General features: G+C 46.4%; 1 protein-coding gene across 1 annotated transcript in view; it reads left to right on the forward strand.

Moving 5' to 3' along the window:
* Window positions 1-23,430, forward strand: part of LOC125435463 (alpha-tectorin-like) — a 29,771-nt gene that overhangs the window by 2,987 nt on the left and 3,354 nt on the right. Inside the window, exons 4-15 of the mRNA XM_048501663.1 lie at window positions 1,987-2,146; window positions 3,647-4,068; window positions 6,868-7,444; window positions 8,934-9,601; window positions 12,870-13,310; window positions 16,877-17,202; window positions 17,366-17,483; window positions 18,425-18,485; window positions 19,674-19,681; window positions 19,782-20,378; window positions 22,142-22,341; window positions 23,340-23,370. Coding sequence (XP_048357620.1) covers window positions 1,987-2,146; window positions 3,647-4,068; window positions 6,868-7,444; window positions 8,934-9,601; window positions 12,870-13,310; window positions 16,877-17,202; window positions 17,366-17,483; window positions 18,425-18,485; window positions 19,674-19,681; window positions 19,782-20,378; window positions 22,142-22,341; window positions 23,340-23,370 — 3,609 coding nt within the window. The remainder of the gene's footprint in view (window positions 1-1,986; window positions 2,147-3,646; window positions 4,069-6,867; window positions 7,445-8,933; window positions 9,602-12,869; window positions 13,311-16,876; window positions 17,203-17,365; window positions 17,484-18,424; window positions 18,486-19,673; window positions 19,682-19,781; window positions 20,379-22,141; window positions 22,342-23,339; window positions 23,371-23,430) is intronic.

Here is a 23,430-nt window from a genome sequence, read left to right on the forward strand (position 1 = left end):
CCAGGAATGATGCGTGCTGAGGGGGCGTGACAGCGGCAGCATCGGGACGGCTGCGTTGTCGCCGCCCCTGTAGTGGGGAGTGCCGGGGAACCCCGTGCTACTTGTGGAGAGTAGCGCGCAGCAGCAGGTAAGTGGGGAAATGCCCTCTAATCTCCTGTCCTTCAGACTTTGAGGCGCAGGAGAAAAAAAATGACATTTGAGTGTGTCACTCTACAGATTGGCCCCACGTCTCTATGATCTTTATCTACAGATTGGGGTGAATTTCTAGAGCATTACCAAAAAGTGATATCACTTCCTTCCCAAATTCCATTCACTTCAAGCACCACCTGCCATATCTCCTAGCATCTGCTAGCAGATTGGGAAACCCTAGATCCAGAACCAGTGACCTTTGGGTCGCAACAGTGGCATGAAAAAAACCCACCTTAATTATTAAAATTTCTTCCTGAAAAGCCTAAACCCAGAAAACAACCCTAAGCAGAATTACTTTGGAGCCTGATGTTTTAGCCAATGACATTTATTCCCAGGTATGTGGCCTTAGATCTGACTGCAGCCCTGACTACCTAACAGGGCATTCCTGAGCAAAGTTGCACTCTTCTACGTTCATTGGAGTCAGTGGGCTTAGATGATTGTAACTGTGTTTAAGATCACACTCTAAATATTTCAGAATTAGTCACGTTTCCAGTCTGGATAAGAAAGATCTTCCATATACGTCAATGACTATCTCTGTAGTTTACATATATTTTGTTATGCTTCACTTGATCTTACATATTCCATAATCTATTATTGCTCACGGTTACAGGTTTTTATTAAGAAGCTTTCTCCTCCCCACCACTCCACACAATCCCTTGGGATAGTTTGTTCAGCTACAATTAATTCCAGGCCATGATATGGAGCATAAGCAAGTTCATGAGAATACAGATGATTGGCCAGCCCTTATCTGTGAAAGGAGAGATTCTCTGCTCCGACCCATAGTCTTCTGCTAGCTTTGCTGTTGGATTTACAGGCTGTTCAGTATATGCAGAATGACAGAAGGTGGTTATCTACAGAAAGTAAACAGGATCTTTATCGTTGAAGGCTTTCATGGCCGGATTCAACTGATTGTTGAGGGTTTTTCGGGCTGTGTGGCCGTGGTCTGGCAGATCTTGTTCCTAACATTTCACCTGCATCTGTGGCTGGCATCTTCAGAAGTTTATCACAGAGGGTAATCTGGGCACAGTGTGTAACAGACTTCCCTCTGTGATACACCTCTGAAGATGCGAGCCACAGACGCAGGCGAAACATTAGGAACAAGATCTACCAGACCACGGCCACACAGCCTGGAAAACCCACAACAACCAGGATCTTTATCCAAATCCAAATCCAAATCCAAAACCTTTATTAGGCATAAAACCGGTGTGTGTCATGAGTTCCAAATACAGTAAAAAGATCATTATTACACAACTTGCAGTACACAGAGTAAAAATGTAGCAACAGCTTCAGAGATTTCAGCATTAGAGTTATTTAGAAGCTTAGCCATTTTTACCTTATCAGAAAGAAGCATAAATCCTGTTGGTAGTACAGTTCTCAAATCAGTTCTGAAGTTGTTATATTTTGAACAGTGAAGCAGAATATGAGAAAGTGAATCAGTTGCATCAGGACAGAATCGACAGCAATGCTCATTTTGTGGGATATTAGAGAAGCGATCTTGGAGATGTACTGACGGAAAAGAGTTACACTTTGCTCTAGTCATGACCCATCTGCAATTATAATTAACAAGATGTTCCAGGTATATAGCAGGGCTAGATTGCTGAGGGATAATCCCAAAGAATATTGGAGAGCAAGAGCTTTGCACTTTGCTCAGGAGAAATTGATATTCTTGATCAAATAATCTAGACTTTAAGTGATGGTAAATCTCCGGAGCGGTGAGCATTTGTAGGGCCTCCCAAGAGAAGCCCAAGGAAAAGATCTTTATCCTTTTATTAAGTTATTTTCCCCTTGTTTTCTCAGGCTGGATTTAACAATGGAGATACCAAAAACTATTTCAACATCCCTGGGTCTTGGACTCCAAGCATCATTAGCGTCAGCTCAACAAGTAATGTCATGGACCCTGGGCGCTGGGTTTTTCAAGTAGATGTCTTTGCAGTGCCCAACGGCTGTGTGTATAAAGGTACACTGAATGCTACTCATTAAGAACATATGATCAAAGAAGGATCAGGCTACAGGTCCACCAGAAATCTATTTCCATTCCAACAGGAGTCAGTCAGGTGTTTCTAGGAACTTTCACAACCAGGACATGAAGGCAATAGAAATTATTTCTTGTGTCCAGAATATGATCTTCAGTGAGGATGAGTTTAGATATAACAGAGATGGCGAACCTTTTCAAGACCAAGTGCCCAAGTTGCAACCCAAAACCCACTTATTTATCGCAAAGTGCTAACACAGCAATTTAACTTGAATACTGAGGTTTTAGTTTAGAAAAAATGGTTGGTTCCGAGGCGCGTGTTACTCGGGAGTAAGCTTGGTGAAGCAACCTTGCAATGCTTTGAATGGGTTAATCACGACCCTAGGAGGGTTTACTCAGAAGCCAGCCCCATTGCCAGCAACCAAGCTTACTCCCAGGTAAAGGATCATGCTCAGGCCAGCCTAGATGTGTGTGTGTGTGTGGGGGGGTGATTTTCCGCCCCCCCAATGACGAACTCTGTGCATGTGTGCCCACAGAAAGGGCTCTGAGTGCCACCTCTGGCACCCGTGCCATAGGTTCGCCACCACTGAGATATAACAATGAACCACAGTTTGGTAATGTATTAATGATGTTGGAGGACTGTGAATCCTTCAGACTCCTTTCTACCACTGCAAAGTTCCTACCCTACAGAATTAGGGACACAGACTATAGAATCACAAACTATGGTTTGTACTCGTACCTACAAACTGGGATTTTGGACTCAGGTTTTAGGGTGGCTTGGCTATACTAACAAACTTTTTTCTATGAAAAAGAAGCATTTCATTATCAAACTGTGCATGAGGGGAAAGGGGTGAAGCATAAGTGTGAGGATTTCCCATGATCATTAAAAAAAACACATGGTTTGCCATTACATAAATGTCAATATATCTCTGGAGGTTCCATTTATTCATTTGGACTCACAATTTGCAGTGTGTTTGTCTCGGGAAAAGGAATCCGTACAATCATTTTATTACCATTACATTGTGGGTCTTTGTAGGACATGTCACTTATCCGTGACTTTCTTGGCAACCATTTACTCCCCCCCCCAAAGCAAAGATCCAATCCTGGCTTTTGTCCATTGGAGCAGGAAGTGCTTCAGAAGCACCCAGGGCCTATTCATTTGGAGACAGGGTGCATCCATTTGGAATCTGCTCCATCATAAGAGGATGCTTTGCTTGCATTTTACGATTGGCTGTAACGCCTGTTCCCCGTTCTCAAACTCCATAGGATTCGTGACATCAACAACGTTGGCAATGGGTGTCTGTTTTCCACTGAGATTAACACTGAACATTCTCAGACATTAATTTTATAGCAGTTTTTTTTCTTCAGTAGAATTTGCAGTGTAAATATAACACGTGTAGTGGTCTATAGTGGACAGACTGGCTTGAGCTAGTAGCACAAGCTCTTTGTAGTTGTCCTTAGCTTGCCTTCTTTTTCTTTTACTAGCTAACTTTTTGTCCTTTGGTGCCACCTTCTGGAGTGACAGTACCTGTGAGAACAAATGCCAGTGCAATTCTGAGGATCATGGGGTGGTGTGCCGGGCTGGAAGATGTTCAGCGGATGAGGTTTGCCAGTCCTCTTCTTTCTACCATCTGTGCCAGCCAATTCATAGAGCCACATGCCAAGTTCTGAGTGGATGGCATTACACCACCTTTGATGGGCTGCTGTATCATTTCCAAGGCTCTTGCACTTACGTGCTGTCTCAGCTGTGTACGCCCTCACACAACCACAACCTGGAATATTATCGGGTAGAGGCAGATATCCTGATACCAGAGACACAGCCAGGAACGCCACACATAGAACGCATGCGTGTGATGGTCTACGGCCAGGAAGTGGTCCTGATTATAGGTACCGCTGAGCATGTCATGGTAAGTCATCTGAGATGAAGTTCTCATCCAGTTAACTTCTTGCTCTTCTTTCTCCATCCTTTCTAGCTATTCCTTTGCTCTCTTCTTTCTTTGTGAATCCATTTGGAAATTCAGTAGTTCTTTCCCAAGGTTATCAAGGTAAGTTGCAGATTTACAGCACGGAAACAACAGCTTGGCTTCAGTGTGATTAGCACTGGACTAGGATCTAGGTATGAGTTCACAGCTTTACTCTGCTGTGAAAGCTCACTGGAGAATCTTGGCCAGGCTCTGCCTTTCATCTTAACCTATTTCACAGAGCAGTTGGTGAGGATACACTAGAGGAGACGATGCTATAAGTTCCAATTGGCCATGCTGGCAGGGGCTGATGGGAATTATAGTCCATAACATCTGGAGTGCCAAAGGTTTGCCACCACTGATCTAGGCTATAGCCAATCTATTGCTTATTTGTTTGTTTGTTTGTATGTTTTTGTATGTAGGTAGCTAGTCACAGCCCACCTTCTACCCAAAGTTCTCAAGGGGAGTTACAAGATGAAAATCATAAAATATCAATAAGCCTTAAAACAATTAGTAACACTGTAACAATTAAATTACGTAACAATTAAAGTTATTTAACAAGAAGCCTATTAAAACCTACCCAAATCCACAAAATTCATTAATAAAACACCTGTTTAAAAATTCATTAAATCTATTTTTAAAAGTCATATTACTAGAAGGAGAAAACCATCTGTTCAGCCAAAGGCCAGGGAAAATAGGTGCATCTTTACTAGTTTTCTAAATGCATATAAATGATGCATCTCGGTGGGGGAGGGGTTGTCCCACACTTTCGGGGCCACCACTGAAAAAGTCCTATTTCAAGTCTCTACCTTTTTTACTGCTGAAGGTGGTGGCACCACAATCTCAATCACAATAACCTTTATTGGCATAAAGTATAAGAATGTGGTTATACACTGTGTTAAGTTTAAAAGAGATCATATATGCCATCTATGGGTTTTACATTCCATCGTGATAGTTCATTTATAGAAGATATAAAATGGATTAATAGGCTTTAACAGTTCAGTTATAATATATATTTATAAAACAACTACAATACATCTATGTTTAAAATCTGAAATCAGCTTGTATCTGACTCTTCCCTATTCGCTGCTGTTTAGCAAAAGATAAAACCATTCCCCATGGTCTATAGATAGTATTTACTAATAAAACTACAGGATAAATGAATTTCCTTTATATTAGAATAAATAACAGTAAGCGTCTTACATACACATTTTATAATAAACACAATTTATAATAAACCAGGAGTGCCAACGATGAAATATCTAACACCTTTGAAAATAGGTCATATTAGCATAATAACTGGTTTCATTCAAATTTGCATTCAGGATCTTTTGGCAGAAATAGATTATATCCAGTGGTGGGATTCAGCAGGTTCGCACCACTTCGGCAGAACCGGTTTTTAAAATGGTGCTTGTATGCAACCAGTAGTTAATTTATTTGAATCCCACTACCGGAACCGGTTGTTAAATTATTTGAATCCCACCACTGATTATATCATTATTGATTTTCGGTACAAAAGGTTTCATCAATAATGTTACATATCTCTTAGAGCCATAACCTTCAACAAAAAGTTGGCTGTTCTCCCAAGAATATCAGGATCATTACTATTTAGTGATTTTACCATTGATATTTGGGACGGTGTTTTAACCATTGTCGAGGGTAGTAGGGCTTCCCTCTGTAAATTGTATTTTGGGCAATAATATAAAATGTGCTCCAATGATTCCACGATGGTGGGACAGAATGGACATACTCTTTGTAACAGGGGGCCCTTCTCAATCCGGCCAGGGGGTGGCACCACCAGAAGGGCTTCATCTGCTGATCTTCGGGCATAAGTAGCTCGATATGGAAGAAGGCGTAACTTTAGATACCCAGGGCCCAAGCCATTTAGGGCTTTATAAGTCAAATATAATACCTTGAATTGGGCTCAGCAACAAATTGTCAGCCAGTTCAGTTCTTCTAAGATAGGCATGATGTGCATCTGGCCAGCAGTACCCATTAGTTCAGAGGAGTAACCTTGCTAGACTGTCGTCAAAGGGCAAGATTCAAGTTCAGCAGCATCATGTAAACCAGCAAGTTGTAACTCACTTGTAGACCAGCAAGTTGTAACCCCCTGGCCTGTGACTCCAGAGCCGTCGCTCCAGGCTGCGGGGGCGTGTCCCCTGGCTTCTGCGATGAGCTGGAAACCAGGAGACAAGTTAGTTAAGTGGCGACAGCTTGCCAAGGCCTGTGCAAAGGCTGTGCTGCCGCCTGTCGCCCTCCTGGGACCGTCCATGCGAACGGTTCCAGGGGGGTGCGTCAGCATTGTTTATGCCGACGCACCCCTGCACCGTTGCGGTGCGGAAAGGGCCTGAGAAGTGAAATACCATAATTGAGACTAAAGGTTCTCCCCCATTCTCAGCAGCCTTACCAGTAGAAAAGAGCATCTAAACATTAAGTAAGATTGTTTTTAAATAGGAGGGTCTGGCCATGAACTAAACCAGTTTGAAATTCCAGGTAATAGTTTCATAATCAGGTCCAGCAAAGTCCTGACAGCCCTTCTATGGGACCATTTTTCTTGACTGAAGGCATTTCTCTCCACCATGAGTACAATCTGGTTTAAACACATGATACCCATCGCTCCCTTTGTTAGATACTCTTTGTCAGAGAGTTCTGACTCTTGAAAGCTTATACCCTGGAATCTTGTCAAGCTATTATGGTGATGCTATAACTTGAATTCTGCTTTGTTTTCCCAACCTGATGTGCCAGATCAATGGCATGAAAACCCTTCTCCCAGTTATCCTTCTCGACGGCAAAGTCCGAGTGCATCAGAGTGGATTCTCAACAAAGATAACAACTGATTTCGGGGTGGAAGTTTCCTACGACGGGAACCAGTATGTGCAGATCGCTGTCCCGGCTAGTTACCATGACAGCACCTGTGGTCTTTGTGGAACTCTGAACGGAAACATTGCTGATGACTTCTTAAAGTCGAGTGGTTCTTTAGCCACATCAGTCACTCTTTTTGCTGCAAGCTGGCAGGTGAAGGATACCAGTGCAGGGAAGGCATACCAGTGCAGGGAAGTCCAAGAACTATCTCCTTGTCCTTCCGCTGAACGGGCTCATTACTCCGGGCCCGACTACTGTGGCATCCTGAAGAAATCTCCTGGTCCTTTTGCCACCTGCTCACAGGTCTTGCCTTCCTCTGGCTTCTTGGAGAGCTGCGCATACAATCTTTGCATGTTTGGGGGCAACCGGACAGTTCTGTGTGAAATTCTGCGAGCTTATGCCGAATGGTGTCAAGCGGCCAATATAACAATTGGGATGTGGAGATCGGACACCTTTTGTGGTGGGTAAAGGTCTCTTTGGGCACAGTTTAGAAGAATCTATCCCTTTGAAGGTGAACCTGATGCCCACAGAACTAATGCCCAGCCATGCAAACTTCAGCAAAGTTGGCTGGTTCCTTTCAGGACACACATCAGCAGCCTGTCGGTAAATAAGTGCCCCCACCCAAAGCAAGACCCTCCCCAGGGCCCGCAATAAAATCTCCAGCACAGAGCCAGCTGGGCATAACAGCAAGCCTATTGAAGTCTATGGTGGGAAAAAACAATTAATTTTTCCCACCATAGAGAGCTGGGAGATTCTGTGCTCTGAAGTGGCTCCATTGCAGCCAATGGGAAATTTCTGGGGGAGGGCTATGGGGTGGACATTTTTCAAGGTAGAGGCACAAAACTTTCAGAGCATCTTCAAGAGACTCTCTTGAAGACACCACCCAGGTTTGGTGAACTTTGCTTCAGGGGGCGGTGGGAGATGGGCCCTACCATTTTGGGGACCCATAACATTGAACCCCCTGAAGCAAAGGTCACCAAACCTGCATGATGACATCAAGGAACTCTGATGATATCAAGATACCCTGAAAATTTGTTACTTTACTTTGAAAAATGTGCACCCCACAGCCCTTCCCCAAGAAATTCCCCATTGACTACAATGGAGTCAAGGCACTTTAGAACACAGAATCTGGGGAAATGTCTTTGGATGACTGTCAGGGGCTTATTTTTAAATCTACTGGCACCAATATTTTGAGGTCTCATCCAAAGACAGGCTAAGTTTGGTGAAGTTTGGTTCAGGGGGGGCAAAGTTATGGACCCTCAAAGGGATAGCCCCATCTCTTGTTAGATCCCATTGGAAACAGTGGGGGATGGGGCACACACTTTGGGGGTCCATAACTTTGGCCTCCCTGAACCAAACTTCACCAAACTGGGCTGGTATCATCAGGACACCCTCCGAACAATACGCTGAAATTTTGATGCTGCTAGCTTTAAAAAAATGTACCCCCTTCAGGTCAAAACATGAAACAACACCAAAAAATACCCCCTAAAAGTCTGAATACCTTGCATTCGCATTAGTTCAAATTCGTGCAGGGCACATTCGGCCAATTTTCACCCGAATATGCCCAAATTCGCCTAGATTCGGCTCAAATCTGGTATTTGTGGCACCCAAATTTCCAAGCCTACTTTGAAGTCTGTAGCATCAAATCTACAGAGCTGTAAAACAAACAAAAATGAAACAACCACAAAATGGTGGCCAGGAAGCATTTTCGAGGCGGTGAGCGCAAACAAATGGAAGCTTTTGAAACTGTTCACAAACATTTTTTGCAAATGTTTGCGAAACATTTTGAGGGGCTTGTACGGAAAGGACCAATTAACAACAACACAGGAACTAACTGATTACCCATGGAGCAATGCCAAATACGCACAACGTGCACTCAAGCTCATGCCATCTTAACACTATCCAAGAAGCTAACAATTCTTCCTCCCCATCTTTCCTTTCTCCACCAGGAATCACATGTCCTGAGAACAGCCATTATGAACCCTGCTCAACTGCTTGCCGGGCCAGCTGCGTGGATTCCACGGCCCCTCTGTACTGCGCCGAGCCCTGCAGAGAAGACTGCTTTTGTGACAGAGGTTATATTCTCAGTGGAGGGACGTGCGTGCCCCTGAATCATTGTGGCTGCATGCTGAATGGCCAGTACTACCAAGTGGGAGATGAAGTTATCCTGACGGATACCTGTAGCAAGCGCTGTTCTTGTCGGCATCCTTCTCACCCCATGGAGTGCCAGGACTATGCTTGTAAGCCTCTGGAGATTTGCAAAGTCATGGCAGGGGTACGGGGCTGTTACCCTGTGAAATATGGCAGCAGCTGGGTCTTCGGGGATCCCCATTATGTCACCTTTGATGGGGTAGCCTTTGATTATGAAGGAGACTGCAGATATACCCTCAGCAAGTACTGCGGCCCCTTCGGCAAGCTCCCGGGCTTCACCGTCAAAGCAGAGAATCAACGCCGAGGCTCCGCAGCAGCCTCCTGGGCACGGCTGGTGGAGCTGGAGATCTACGAGGAGACCATTACTATAGTGGCAGACCAGTACGGCAAAGTGCAGGTAAAGATGCAGCATGTCAGTGATCTCCAGTGTGGCCACTTAAGGGCCAAGCTGGACATGATGGTGGCCGTCAGTCTGACCTGTGGCTGTCAGCACCATTTTAGAAAATTTTTTAGCCATTTAAAAATGCAACAAGGGGGATGATCTTGTTTCGTTCAAGCACCAAAATAGCCTCCCAAACCTTCTTGGATACTTGAAAAGTCAAGTGGGGGAGGGGGTAAGAAGATCTCTCCTCACTCCATGTGCTGCAGAACCAATCAGGATTGGGCCTTCAAAGAGAGCCCGGGTGAGTGTAGTGGTTAAGAGCAGGTGGATTCTAATCTGGAGAACCGGGTTTGATTCCCCACTCCTCCACCTGTGGCAGAGGCTTATCTGGTGAACCAGATGTGTTTCCGCATTTCTACATTCCTGTTGGGTGATCTTGGGCTAATCACAGTTCTTCGGAACTCTCTCAGCCCCACCTACTTACAAGGTGTCTGTTGTGGGGAGAGAAAGGGAAAGGAATTTGTAAGCCCCTCTGAGTCTCCTTACAGCACAGAAAGGTGAGGTATAAATCCAAACTCTTCTTCTTCTTATTATTTTTTCTACATGGCCAAAATCTTCTTTAAAATGGTGTTAACAGAAACAGGATAGACCTGTGACTATTGTAACATCATGTTATCCAAATATGTAATGGGAAAAAAACCCCATGGGGAGACATGTAATTCTTGGTTAAGTCGTAACAGCCTATATTATTGAGTAAACTTTTGATAGCTCTCTCCGGTCTAACCACTAATGTTCCGTTGAAATGTGCCTGCTGAAAGCGGTGGGTAAATATTAATTGCCGTAATGAAAGTAATTTGCTCAACAAGAATGACTTTGGCAGAGGCCATGAATAATTCAGCTGGAGTTTTGAAACAATGAGATGGGCAGGGGAACTACGCAAACACCTTGAGGCATCTTGTGGTGAAGAGAGCTTGTGTGTTGAGAAGGGACAAAGGCACCCCCTTGTTGTTGGGATGCGTTCAACTGGACCCTGGTTGTTGTACAGCAGTTGGTGGGACTCCACTGCATATGGCACAATTTTGTGCAGAACATAAATATATGTAAGGGTCTGTTACTCTGGTCATCAAACAAGACACGAGAATGGTTCAAGAGGTTTATTGGAACTGTGTCAGCCCAAGGCTCAGATAGCCGAAACTAAAGTTTGTCTCTAAGGCTCATTCCGCACATGCAGAATAATGCACTTTCAAACTGCTTTCAGTGCTCTTTGAAGCTGTGCTGAATAGCAAAATCCACTTGCAAACAGTTGTGAAAGTGGTTTGAAAACACATTATTTTGCGTGTGTGGAAGGGGCCTAAATTACAGAAACGTTCAATCTTACCGCTCCAGAGATTTACCATCACTTAAGGACTAGATTATTTGATCAAGAATATCAGTCTCTCCTGAGCAAAGCGCAAAGCTCTTGCTCTCCAATATTCTTTGGGATTATCCCTCAGAAATCTAGCCCTGCTATATACCTGGAACAACTTGTTAATTACAATTGCAGATGGGTCATGACTAGAGCAAGACAAGAGCTCTTTTCCGTCAGTACATCTTCAAGGTCGCTTCTCTAATATTCCACAAAATGAGCGTTGCTGTCGATTTTGTCCTGATACAACTGATACACTTTCTCATATTCTGCTTCACTGTTCAAAATACAACAACATCAGAACTGATTTGAGAACTGTATTACCAACAGGATTCATGCTCCTTTCTGATAAGATAAAAATGGCTAAGCTTCTAAATAACTCTAATGTTGAAATCTCTGAACCTGTTGCTATATTTTTACTCTGTGTTCTGCAAGTTGTGCAATAATGATCTTCTTATTGTATTTGGAATTCTTGACACACACTGGTTTTATGCCTAATAAAGGTTTTGGATTTGGATTTAGAAACGTTCAGCCCATAATCCCTCCACCCTTGCATTCCCATAATGTCAGCACGAGAAAGGACGGTGAGAACAGAGGCATTGTTTAGGACAGACAGTTCACTCCTTCATAGGAAGGCAGATAAGAATGAATGTTGAAGTTCTATTGACTAGTTACATAGCAAGCAGGGGGAGGCCTCCTTTGCCTCAGGCAGTGATAATGGCAGGGCCATCTGTGACCTTGGTGTGGATGTGCAAACTGCCAGGCTGAGCATGGCGCAGGCCTGACAATATGATGCTACTAAAAAGGACCCTGTCCTGGATAGCCCAGGCTAGTCTGATCTTGTCAGAAGCTAAGCAGGGTTGTCCTTGCCTAGTGTTTAGATGGGGGACCTCCAAGGAATGCCAAGCTCATGATGCAGGTTACAGCAACCCACCTTTGAAATCTCTTGCATTGGGGTTGCAAGAAATCAGACGTGACTTGATGCAAATAAATAAATAAGTGTTGTTCTTTACCACTCTCAATTTACAAAAAAATGTTTTGATGCTCAGCAGATGATTAAGAGTCTTTCAAAGAGAAGCTACCCGATGTCCCACCTTGTGGTGGCAAGGAACATGGCTGTCAGATTCAAACCAAAAGGCGTGGCTTTATTCCATTCACAAATATAATCCGCAACACACTTACCTGGAATTAAATCCCACCAAACCCAGAGTCCAGTCTATGGTTGTCAACCTCCAAGTGGGGGTCTCGAGATCTCCTGGAGCTGCAGCCCACCTCCAGCCAGTTGAGAGCATTTCCCCTGGGAAAGGATGGCTGCTTTGAACTCTATGGCAGTATATTCTATTGAGACCCTTCCCTTTCCCAAATCCCGCCTCCATTTCCAATTCTCCAGGCATTTCTGAACCTTGGACGGGCAACCTTAGCAATTCTATTCATGTTTATTCTAAGGTGACCAGGTGGTCACCTATGCGAACCAGGACGGGTGGGCGGGCGGGTGGCCATGGGTGTCACCGTGCGCGGTACAAGATTAATCACAGGATCTCAGGGCGCCTGCCATTTCTCGCCTCTTGTTCAGGGCAAGAAACGGGAGCGCTCTAGAAGGCAGTGCGCTCCTGGGCGGCCGCCAAGAGGGAGGTTGCCGTGACTGCTCTTGCTTCCCCAGAAGGCAGTGCAGCGGCAGCCTTCCAAAAAACTCGAACACTTGAAAACTCCGCCGGGATGCAGGACAAGTTGTTTTAAGGTGGGACTATCCCACCAAAAGTGGGATGTCTGGTCAGCCTAGTTTATTCCCAAGAAACTGTATTCAGAGGACTGACTCCCATAAAAGAGGACAAGTACATTGTTCAGCTGCCTCCTCCCCCAAACTTTGGACGTCGAAAACTGATTTGATAAATAAATATCCCATGACTAATTAAGAAAGGGGTTTTCTGGCCTTTCTCTTCCTTGTAGGTGAATGGCATCTTGGCTAACCTGCCCATCGACCTTGCCTCAGGGAAGATCTATGCCTATTTCAGCAGCTCCTCTGTCTTCCTCCAGACTGATTTTGGCCTTCTCATTTCCTACGACTGGTCATACTACATATCAGTTACTGTTCCCGAGACCTACAGTGGCCTCCTTTGTGGGCTAGGTGGAAATTTCAATGGAAACCAGAGCGATGATTTTAGGACCCCTGATGGTTCAGTGGCTCAGGATGCAGTTGCTTTTGCCAACGGCTGGAAAGATGGCAGCTGCGCTTCTCATGGCCCACCCGCCGGACTCCCGTTCGTATGTGGTAAAGCAGATCTAGCCTGGTACAGATCGCGGAACTGCTGTGGGCTTATTGGTGATGTGAGTGGCCCGTTTAAAGAGTGCCTCAACCCTGCGGGCGTTCACGTTTATGTGGAGAGCTGCGTGAGAGATATGTGCGTTACTCAGGGGAGCCGCCAGACTCTGTGTGAAATCCTGCAAAGTTACGCTCAACAGTGCCAAAGTCGTGGAATCGCTATACATCCGTGGAGGGAGATTGCTGAATGTGGTATGTTGTTACCAGCCCTTTCTACACAAATCCACAAAAACATTTGTAAGATGTTTTCAGTCCGTCCCCCTTTATCACGATGTATCCCCACATTCATCCCCTCAAAATGATTCCTGGCTGCCTTTGTGTTCCTCCTCCTCCTGCTCCTCCTGCTCCTCCTGCTCCTGCTCCTGCTCCTGCTCCTGCTCCTGCTCCTGCTCCTGCTCCTGCTCCTGCTCCTCTTCCTCTTCCTCTTCCTCTTCCTCTTCCTCTTCCTCTTCCTCCTCCTCCTCCTCCTCCTCCTCCTCCTCCTCCTCCTCCTTCTTCTTCTTCTTCTTCTTCTTCTTCTTCTTCTTCTTCTTCTTCTTCTTCTTCTTCTTCTTCTTCTGTTGTAGAGTCGATGCTTTAAATGCCTCGTGTTGCCCTCATATATTCAATGCATCGAAGATTACCCCCCCCCCCAAAACCCAAAATCACTGAAATGTTCTAAATACTCAAAAAACAGGCCAGGAGGAATGGAAAGTGAGGAAAATGGTACTAAGGAGGATGTTCAGGGAAGACAGAGAGGTGTGGGAAACGTCTTAAAGGGTCCGTACAGGCAAATGAAACCATTTTGAAAAGGTTTCACCTAAATAATTGTTTTAAAAGGGCATTCATTTAAAATGTTTTGAAGATGCACCAAAGGGGGTAAAAACAATGCAGAAATCCAGGAGGGAACATTTTATTTCTTGCCTCAAAACATTTTGAAAGGGCTTGTGCAGAAAGGGCCAGTATTTAACACAATGAAACAATATTTAACATTTTTATAATACGTTACAAGTGGCAAACTGACAAGTGGGACCAGGAATTCTCCCAGAATGACAAGTGATATCAAGGTGAGAGAGATCAGTTCCCCTCAGAGAAAATTGCATGACATCAACAACCCTGCTGAGTTCTCCCCCTCCCCAAACTTCATTTTCCCCAAGCTCTGTTCCCAAATCTCCAAGGCAATCGATACCCTGGGGATTGAGGGATGAAGTCTTGTGAAGGACCTTAGCAGGAATAATGCCAATCAATCAATCTTCATTATGGCCATAAACCAGCACAGACCAGCATAAGATAGATGAGATACAATTAAAAGGTTAAAATATATTAAAACCAGAGGTGGGATCCAGCAGGTTCTCACAGGTTCCCGAGAGTAGATTACTAATTATTTGTGTGTGCTGAGATGGGGTTACTAATTGGTGATTTTGCCACGTGATTTTGGCCTTAGTTACGCCCCCCCTCTCAGCAGTAGCGCGCAGAACTTGAAGCAGTCTAGCATGAGGGGCACCAGCGTGCATGGCAGCCTGCGCCTGCGTGCATTCGTTTCCTGCCCAAGGACTGGTGCAGTGGCTGCGTCCTTGCCACAGCCCAGGAATGCCCCGCCCCCAGAATGCCCGGCCATGCCCCCTGTCGTGCCCCGCCCAGCCCCATTGGCGCTACGCCACAGTTTGAATCTCACCACCATGGGAACCTGTTACTAACATTTTTGGATCCCAACACTGATTAAAACTATAAATATGTTTCTAAAATAATGCACTGGGAATACAAAAAAGTTGTGGGGCCATAAAGGGAATGGGATAAGAGCAGAAATATTAAAAGGGAACAATAAAATTGGCAGATAACAGACTATAACTATTAGATCACAGTACACTCTAGTTAAGATAACCTTGGTATTCATTAAGCCTCTTTTAGAGCACAGACCATCCTGTGATATACTTCAAATGCCACTACACAAAATCTGGAAACACTTGGTATAATGTCATATCGGTCCTTTCCGCACAAATCACTGAAAACATTTCTAAACATTTTAAATCCTCCACTTTACCACATCGTATGGTGCGATCACCCCCTCAAAATGATCCATGGCTACCATTAGGTGATTTCTCTCTCTTTTTTTTGAGTTCATTGTTGAATCAATGGCTCCTTCCGCACATGCAGAAGAATGCACTTTCAAACTGCTTTCAGTGCTCTTTGAAGCTGTGCGGAATGGCAAGATCCACTTGCAAACAGTTGTGAAAGTGGTTTGAAAACGCATTATTTTGCGTGTGCGGAAGGGGCCAATGTTCCATTGCTTCACAGCCTCGTGCTGCAATTCTCTGTGACTCATATAGTCGATGAATTGAAGATTACCCTCCCAATATAAAAAAACCTCCCAGAAATGATCTAGGGCGTTTCCCCACTCTCAAGGATCCCCCCTATGCCACGCGCTGCTCTCAGCGCGCGGCATCCCTGGCGTGCGCCCGGGCATCCCCACAACCCCGCACTCTGCGTGGGGTCATCAAAAGGCGCCATTTACAAGAGCGCCAGGGATGCTGTGCGCTGAGGGAGCGTAAGAGGGGCAGCGTCGGGGCAGCTGCGCTGTCGCCGCCCCTGTCGTGGGGAATGCTCTGGGACCCCGCGCTACTTGAGGAGAGTAGCGCGGGGCTTAAGGTAAGTGGTGAAAGGCCCTTAACAGATGAGGGGGGACGGAAAGTGGACTCAGAAAGTGGCCCTTAGGAGGAAGTTCAGGAACTTCAGAGAGGTGTGGAAACATCTTAAAGAGATCACACAGCAAGTGAAGCTGTTTTGAAAATGTTTCAGCCAAAAGAAAAGTTTTTAAAGGGGATTCACTGAAAACATTTAGTGGCTGCAAAGAAAACATTTTGGGAGCCAAAGGGGATAAAAACAGTGCAGAATTCCATGGAGGAAAAGTTTTACGTCCTGCCTCAAAACATTTTAAAAGGTTTGTGCGGAAAGGGCCGTAGTCCACTCTCCAAAGTAGGGAACTTCAACTGACCTCAGTCATCAGTAAGTAATTTATAATTCTGGGAAATCTCCAGGCCCTCTCTGAATTTGTGAGGATTACTGCAAATGTGTCAAGGGTCGCTTCCTGACGGGCCACGCTATTGGGTCGCATGTGACATGACGCCGGACCAAACTTCCGGACGGACGGTTTGCATGAACGGTCCCAGCTGGCGTGTAGACGGCGCATTCTGCGCAGGTTGCTGCCGTCCTTCAAACATTTACTGATGTCCTTCCCACCTTCAATCGCAGAGGTTGTGGAATACTTCCCCGTCCCCTGCGCCGACAGCCCGGAAGTCGCAGGGCAGGGCGGCGTGTCCCCTGGCCTGTGCAACGCGCTGGAGGCTGGAGGACACGCAAGGCGCTTGGGGAAAGGGGGGGAATGGTGCCTTCCAGCCGCTGTTTCCCCAAAACAGTGGCTTTGCTCTGCTGGGGGAGGGAGCCAGGGCTGCACGGCTGTGATGCAGCTGCACTCCCCATGCAAACAGCTCCCCTAGGGATGGCGTTTTTGCCGCCCCTAGGGCACTGTTATTGGCCCGCAAGCGGAAAGGGCCAAGGGTTTTAACCCCTCTGCATTTTTTTTTTCCCCATGGTTTTGCCTTCTCTCTCCTTTTACTAAACCTTTTGGTCCATTTTTGTGTTTCTGTTGTTGTTTCAGGAATTAAACTGCCCAAACAACAGCCAGTATGTGCTATGTGGACCTTCCCGTCCAGCAACATGTGTCAGCTCAGCAATTGCACACCCCCGCCTGACAAAGTGCGCTGAAGGGTGTCAGTGCAAGCCCGGATTTGTGCTGAGCGGCATCCAATGTGTGCTTGTTGAGCAGTGTGGCTGCACTCACAAGGGGCAGTACTACCTGTCTGGGGAAACCTCTTGGCGAGGAGAAAATCGCCGCAACTTCTACAGATGCAACGGCTCCACCCATGCCATTGAATGCACCAACTCACAGTGCGGGCCTGGAGAATTCTGGTGGAACTCGGAAGGGTGCTTTACGGGTGCCAGGCACTATCAGACGGCACCTGCTGGGCTTCGTGGGCTTCTCCATTATACCGCCATTTGATGGTCATCAGCAAGGGAATTTCCAGGGCACCTGTAAATACATCTTTGCGGAACTGTGTGGGGCATCAATATCTTTACCCTCTTTTAGGGTCGAGGTTCAGAACAAGAAGATGCTGAATGATCCTTTGCCTGTGACTTCAAAAGTGTTTGTCCGAGTCAACTCACATCAGATACTTCTACAGAGAGGAATCCAGGGGACCGTCCAGGTCAGTGATTCCCAACCAGGGTTCCGTGGTACCCTAGGGTGCCGTGAGCATGTCGCAGGGGTACTGCAGCAACGCTATTGGCCCCCCTCACTTTTGCAGTGTCTCCCGCCAGCACCTTCAAGGATATGGAGCTGGCTCAGGGGGCAGGGCCTGCCGCAAGGTCAGCAGCCACTTTCCACCCACCCACCCACCCCCATGTTCCCTTCACCCTGGGAGGGGAAGGTTGGGGGGGGGGGGAAGCAGGGGAACTGGGAGGGAAAGGTGGGGGAGGATGGCAAGGGTACCATGAGATATGAAGAGTGAGGTCAAGGGTACCATGACGTCGAAAAGGTTGAAAAACACTGGTCCAGGTAATGGACTGGGGGAATAAACCTTCAGAGGTAGGACTTTCAGAGGTGCTCTGGTTGGGATCCCAGCTTGCGCTAGAAGCAGTGAAGATACCTAGTGAGATACAGATCCCAAATCAAACCCTGGAGCCAGAAGATAAGCAAAGCAAAATCAGAAGAGGAATCAAAGGCAGTGTAATAGCATTTTCTTGAAATAGATAATTTTTGGGAAGCGCTTTCTTCAGTCCAAGATTTACAGTGCTGTCCTAAGCAGATTTATACCTTCAGTGTATTCACAAGGATATACTTTTGCACAGGATTACAGTGCTAACTTTCCCATTACCTATAGAGAGTAGGGATGATCTCTAAGGGCCAACATAACCTAAATGAGAATAATTTTAGAGATGAGCTTGTGGCAGAAGTGCACTCACTTGGTCGTGTGCACATATAGCAGTGGCATACTGGGCCTAAATGGCGTCTGGGGGCACAACCAGTTCCCCCCGCCCCCCCCCCCCACGTGCCTCACGTGACCCAGCAAAGAGGCCAGGGGAGGCTCAAACGGACACTGTGGTGATAGGCCAGCTCCTAGGCCCCTGGGCCTGCCTTCTGCTGCAGTGCCCGCCTGGGCCGCCCACTGCTGAGCACTGCCCCCTGGCCTCAGCGGCGGGTGGCTCGGGTGGGTGCCACAGTGGTAGGCCAGTTCCTGCCCTCTCTGCCCTCCCTGGGGGTGGGTGGTGGGTGGGGTGGGAGCCAGCCTGCAACCGCGGTCAACTACTCAACTATCAAGCAGCGCCCTGGCACGGGGGGAGCCTCTGGGCACTGGCCAGGTCACTGCGCCACTGGAGAGGTCAGGTATAGGGATCCAGCCAGTGCCTGGAACCCCCCCCCATGTGATGAAACAGTGTGCACCCGGGGACATGGGATACCCCACGTCCCCATTAGTGGTACACCACTGTCTCCCACAGTCTCCCACAGATCAAGCTCTGGGAAAATCTTCTTTTCTAGTTTGCAGCTGAAACCAGATTTTCACAGCGCTGATTGACCAAAGCTCCCCTTTTGCAGAGCAGAATCATGCAGAGTGCTGACTGGCTGTCCACTGTGTCAATCCCAAGGCTATCTTCCCTCTCCTTGTTGGAGAAGTATTTCAAGTGGCAAAAAACTTTCTTTTTTTTAAAAAAGCATTGATTTTAAAAAAATAAGAATAGAAATGTTTGACTAGGCCAGGCTTTAAAAGTGCAGGGAAGTGGAAATGGGCATTCAGTGTGGAAGTGGCGTGCATTCGATCTAAGGCAGCCATTCACAACCAGGGTACCGTGGTACCCTGGGGTGTCATGAGCATGTCCAAGGGGTACCGCGGCAACACTACCGCACCGCCCTCATTTTTGTGGTGTCTCCCACCGGCGCCAGCAAGGACATGGAGCTGGCCCATGGGGCAGGGCCTGCCACAAGGTCAGCAGCCACCCCCACCCCCAGTGCTTCCCTTCACCTTGGGAGGGGAAGGTGGGGGGTGTGGCAAGCAGGGGCAATGGGAGGGGACAGTGGAGGGTGGCGGCAGGGGTACCGTGAGATATGAAGAGTGAGGTCAAGGGTACCCTGACCTCGAAAAGGTTGGGAAACACTGATCTAAGGAGTTCAGGTGGATGGATCTAAAAGCCTTCCGCAGAAAACCAACTCCTGTAAATATCTATACATTGCAGACCAAACTCCTGTTTGCATGTAGATATCTGTACATTGCAGACAAAAGGGCTTTGCTTTGGAAAAGTCAAGATTGCCAGAGCTGATGTTTGACCTGGATGGTCCTGCAAATTAGTTTTAGTTGCTTCTTTAAAATATTTTAAACCCACCTTTTCTCTACGCATTGCAGGACCCAAGGTGAGTGACAGCAATGTAAAAGCAATTTGATAAAACAAAAAAGCAGTTCAAAACTAATTATTAACTGGCCTCTCTGGTTTTGTTTTGTTTTTCCAACCAGATCGATGGTGTAACTGTGAATCTCCCAGTAAATCTCAACACAGGCAAAACAGTAGTTTATCAGCATGGAATATATACTGTCCTGAAAGCAGAGTTTGGTCTGACAGTGAGTTTTGACCTGGACCACAGCCTGTTTGTCTCCGTGCCCCCTGAATACAAAGGCCACACCTGTGGGCTGTGTGGGAATTTCAACGGTGTCGCCGATGATGACTTGGTGATGCCGAATGGCTTCAGAGAGAAGGAAGTCTTCCTCTTCGCTGGGGTCTGGAAGTCAGAGACTGTCCCCGGCTGTGAGGATGGTGCCTCCGATTCCTATCCCGTGTGCCCAGAAGGGGAACAGCTCACCCAGGCAAAATCCAACTGCTGGATCATCCAGGACCCCAAAGGACCCTTTGCTTCTTGTCACCTTCAGGTTGATCCTGAGCCTTATCTGTCCAACTGCGTTTTTGACCTCTGCATCTCCCCAGGGGACAGCCGTGTTCTGTGCCAGTGCATTCAGACGTATGCAGCAGCCTGCCAGAGAGCAAACGTTAAGATCTCCACCTGGAGGAGCAAAGATTTCTGTGGCATGTATTTTAAGGGTGCATTACACCTGGCTGTAAGGAGAAAACCTTTATTTACGCAAGACAAGCATACCTCTTAGCAATATCCATGCATTATTTTTCTTCTGGTGATGTGGTAGGATTAGTTCCCTGAGCCACAAAAGCAGCTCAAATGGTTGATGGTCTGGGACTCCACATCACAATAGTCTCTTCGAAACTAGCTTCCTATTGCTATCGATTCATGGCAAATCCTTTGATTCTGTGAAATAGCCTTTCAGTCTTGGAGAAAGGCTGTGGCCAGGAGTGTATCTAGGGTGGAGCAACCAGGGCAGGTGCCCTGGGTGCCACTTAAAGGGAGCGCCCTCCAGTGTCTGGCTCTCTCCCTGGCAAGAACTCTGCTTGGCCCTGAATGGGTTCAACTTTAAACTTTGGACTGTGTCCCATATGGACTTTGGAGGCAGAGCTGGCAGTTCAACTCTGGGCTCAGTCTGACTGGGTCCAGCTTTACACTATAGACTCTGCCTCTGAAATCCACATTGACTTCAGAAATGCAGTTTAAAGCTGGGCCTGGCTAGTAAAACTGCAAAGATTGTCATGCCTTTATATAAAGCAGAGGTGCGACCGCACTTGGAGTACTGTGTTCAGTTCTGGTCGCCACATCTCAAGAAGGATATCGAAGAGATAGAAAAAGTGCAGAGAAGGGCAATGAGGATGATTTAGGGATTGGAGCACCTTCCTTATGAGGAGAGGCTACAATGTTTGGGACTCTTTAGTTTGGAGAGGAGACGTCTGAGTGGGGATATAATTGAAGTCTATAAAATTATGCACAGGGTAGAAAATTTTGACAGAGAGAAATGTTTCTCTCTTTCTCACAATACTAAAACCAGGGAGCATTTGTTGGAAATGCTGGGGGGAAGAATTAGGACTAATAAAAGGAAAGACTTCTTCACGCAACGTGTGATTGGTGTTTGGAATATGCTGCCACAGGAGGTGGTGATGGCCGCTAACCTGGATATCTTTAAAAAGGGCTTGGACCGATTTATGGAGGAGAAGATTTTTGGCTACCAAACTTGATCCTCATTGATCTCAGATTGCAAATGCCTTAGCAGACCAGGTGCTCGGGAGCAGCAGCAGCAGCAGAAGGCCGTTGCTTTCACATCCTGCATGTGAGCTCCCAAAGGCACCTGGTGGGCCACTGCAGGTAGCAGAGTGCTGGACTAGATGGACTCTGGTCTGATCCACAAGCTCTTTCTTATGTTCTTATGTTCTTAAGCCCGCAGTCTGGCCAAATCCAGGGTTGAACTATGGACTCTGTTTCCAAAGTTCATGTGGACTTTGGAGGTGGGCACACAGCTGGACTCAGCCAGGCTTCAGAGTGGGGAGAGGGGTTTTTAATGCTTACTCTGGGTGCTGCTTTCCATATATACACCCCTGGCTGTGGCTCAGTGGTAAAACTCCTGCTTTGCATACAAAACATTCCAGGTTCAATCCTTAGCATTATCCATAAACACCCAAATGGAAGAAAATGTTACAGTACTGGTGCTCAGGTCTATCTAGTTGAAAAGGGACATTTTCTACCTAGTGTTCTCTTTAATAAATTCCCCAACCCTCTCTATACAATGTAGCGAGGAGGAATTCATTGGGTTGGAGCCAGCCAACTTTTTCACTTAGCCTCACTCAATTGTACGACAGCTCTATCCCTTTTGTCCCATGACCCCAAGCACAGAACTTTTCATGGTCAAAAGGTGATCCCCGTTCTCCCTTTTCCACCAATGGAAAAGCTAGTTGGATCTAACCCATTGTCTTCCTTTTCTTATAGCTCTGCATTGTCCAGCACACAGTCACTATGAGCTCTGTAGCAAGCCAGCACGTGGCCTCTGTTCAGGAACTTGGCTGCACGTCTCCAATGGATCCACATGTTCTGAAGGATGTTCCTGTGATGGCAGCTACCTCCGGAGCAGTGACACATGTGTTCTTCAGGACAAGTGTGGCTGTGAGCATGATGGACGCTACTACAAGGTGAGCTTGTTCCCCAGTCCGATCTAAGCTGAAATTGTATCAAGAACAGTCTCTGGTTTAATAACATCAAGATATATAAATAGATCATCCCAGAGATTCACATTGTATGGAGGAAAGAGCTGAATGGATGCTACTACCTAGAAAAGGACCTGCTCTGGGGTCTTTTGTGCACATTCGGGTCTCTTTGGGTCAACCGGACATTACCTTCAGGTCTGATTCTCCACTGTGCACATTCCCACCCCCTTCAGATCTTACTATGCAGCAGATCAGAGAAGCCCTGTGATTTCTAGAAGCAAGAAAAGCACAGTCTTTTCCCTGCCTGTGCAGGGGAAGTGGAGCATACCAATGTGCATTTGGCTCTGGTTAGGTCTCACAACCTTCAACCTATAAATGGACTCTAGAGTATTGATCAGTAGCATTTATTGATAAGGCATCAAAGCTGGCATTCACAGTCTCCTTTATCTCCCACTGAAAGCCCCCCTCCCGTTTTCCCAAGAGGTTGTGAAAAACAGTCTTTGAAGCTGAGGCGCCCCAAGGTTGGCGGCAGATAGTAAGAGAACGCCACCTGGCTTCCTGCCCTATGAGATAATGGATGTTATACAGTTCTCATGGGACAGAGGTACCAGAGGAAACCTAGTTGTCCACAAAGCGTGTGAAGCCATAAAGTAGAGATCAAGGAAAGAATGCACAGATGGCAATGGATACATATAGCAGGCTGGTTACATATATATTTTCAGAAGCATCAATTTGTTATTTTAAGTAGTTACATTGACTTGGGAATGTATCTCAATCACCTAGATGGGAATGTATCTCAATCACCTGCTCCTTTTTATTGTTTATATATTATGTTGTTTACCGCCCGGAGCCCTTTGGGGATCGGGCGGTATAGAAATTGAATAAATAATAATAATAATAATAATAATAATAATAATAGATAGCATCCCCCTGACACTCCGCTCTGCTTTTCCAATCTGACACGCCTTCCCTTGCTCACACAGGCGCAATTCCCCTGGCATTTCTGGGGGATCTGTAGGACCTCTTTTTTGAAAAAACAACAACAACCACCTTTTGATGTGTTGCCTCCATGAT

Source organism: Sphaerodactylus townsendi, linkage group LG06 (genome assembly GCF_021028975.2).
Source record: "Sphaerodactylus townsendi isolate TG3544 linkage group LG06, MPM_Stown_v2.3, whole genome shotgun sequence".
Lineage (NCBI taxonomy): Eukaryota > Metazoa > Chordata > Lepidosauria > Squamata > Sphaerodactylidae > Sphaerodactylus > Sphaerodactylus townsendi.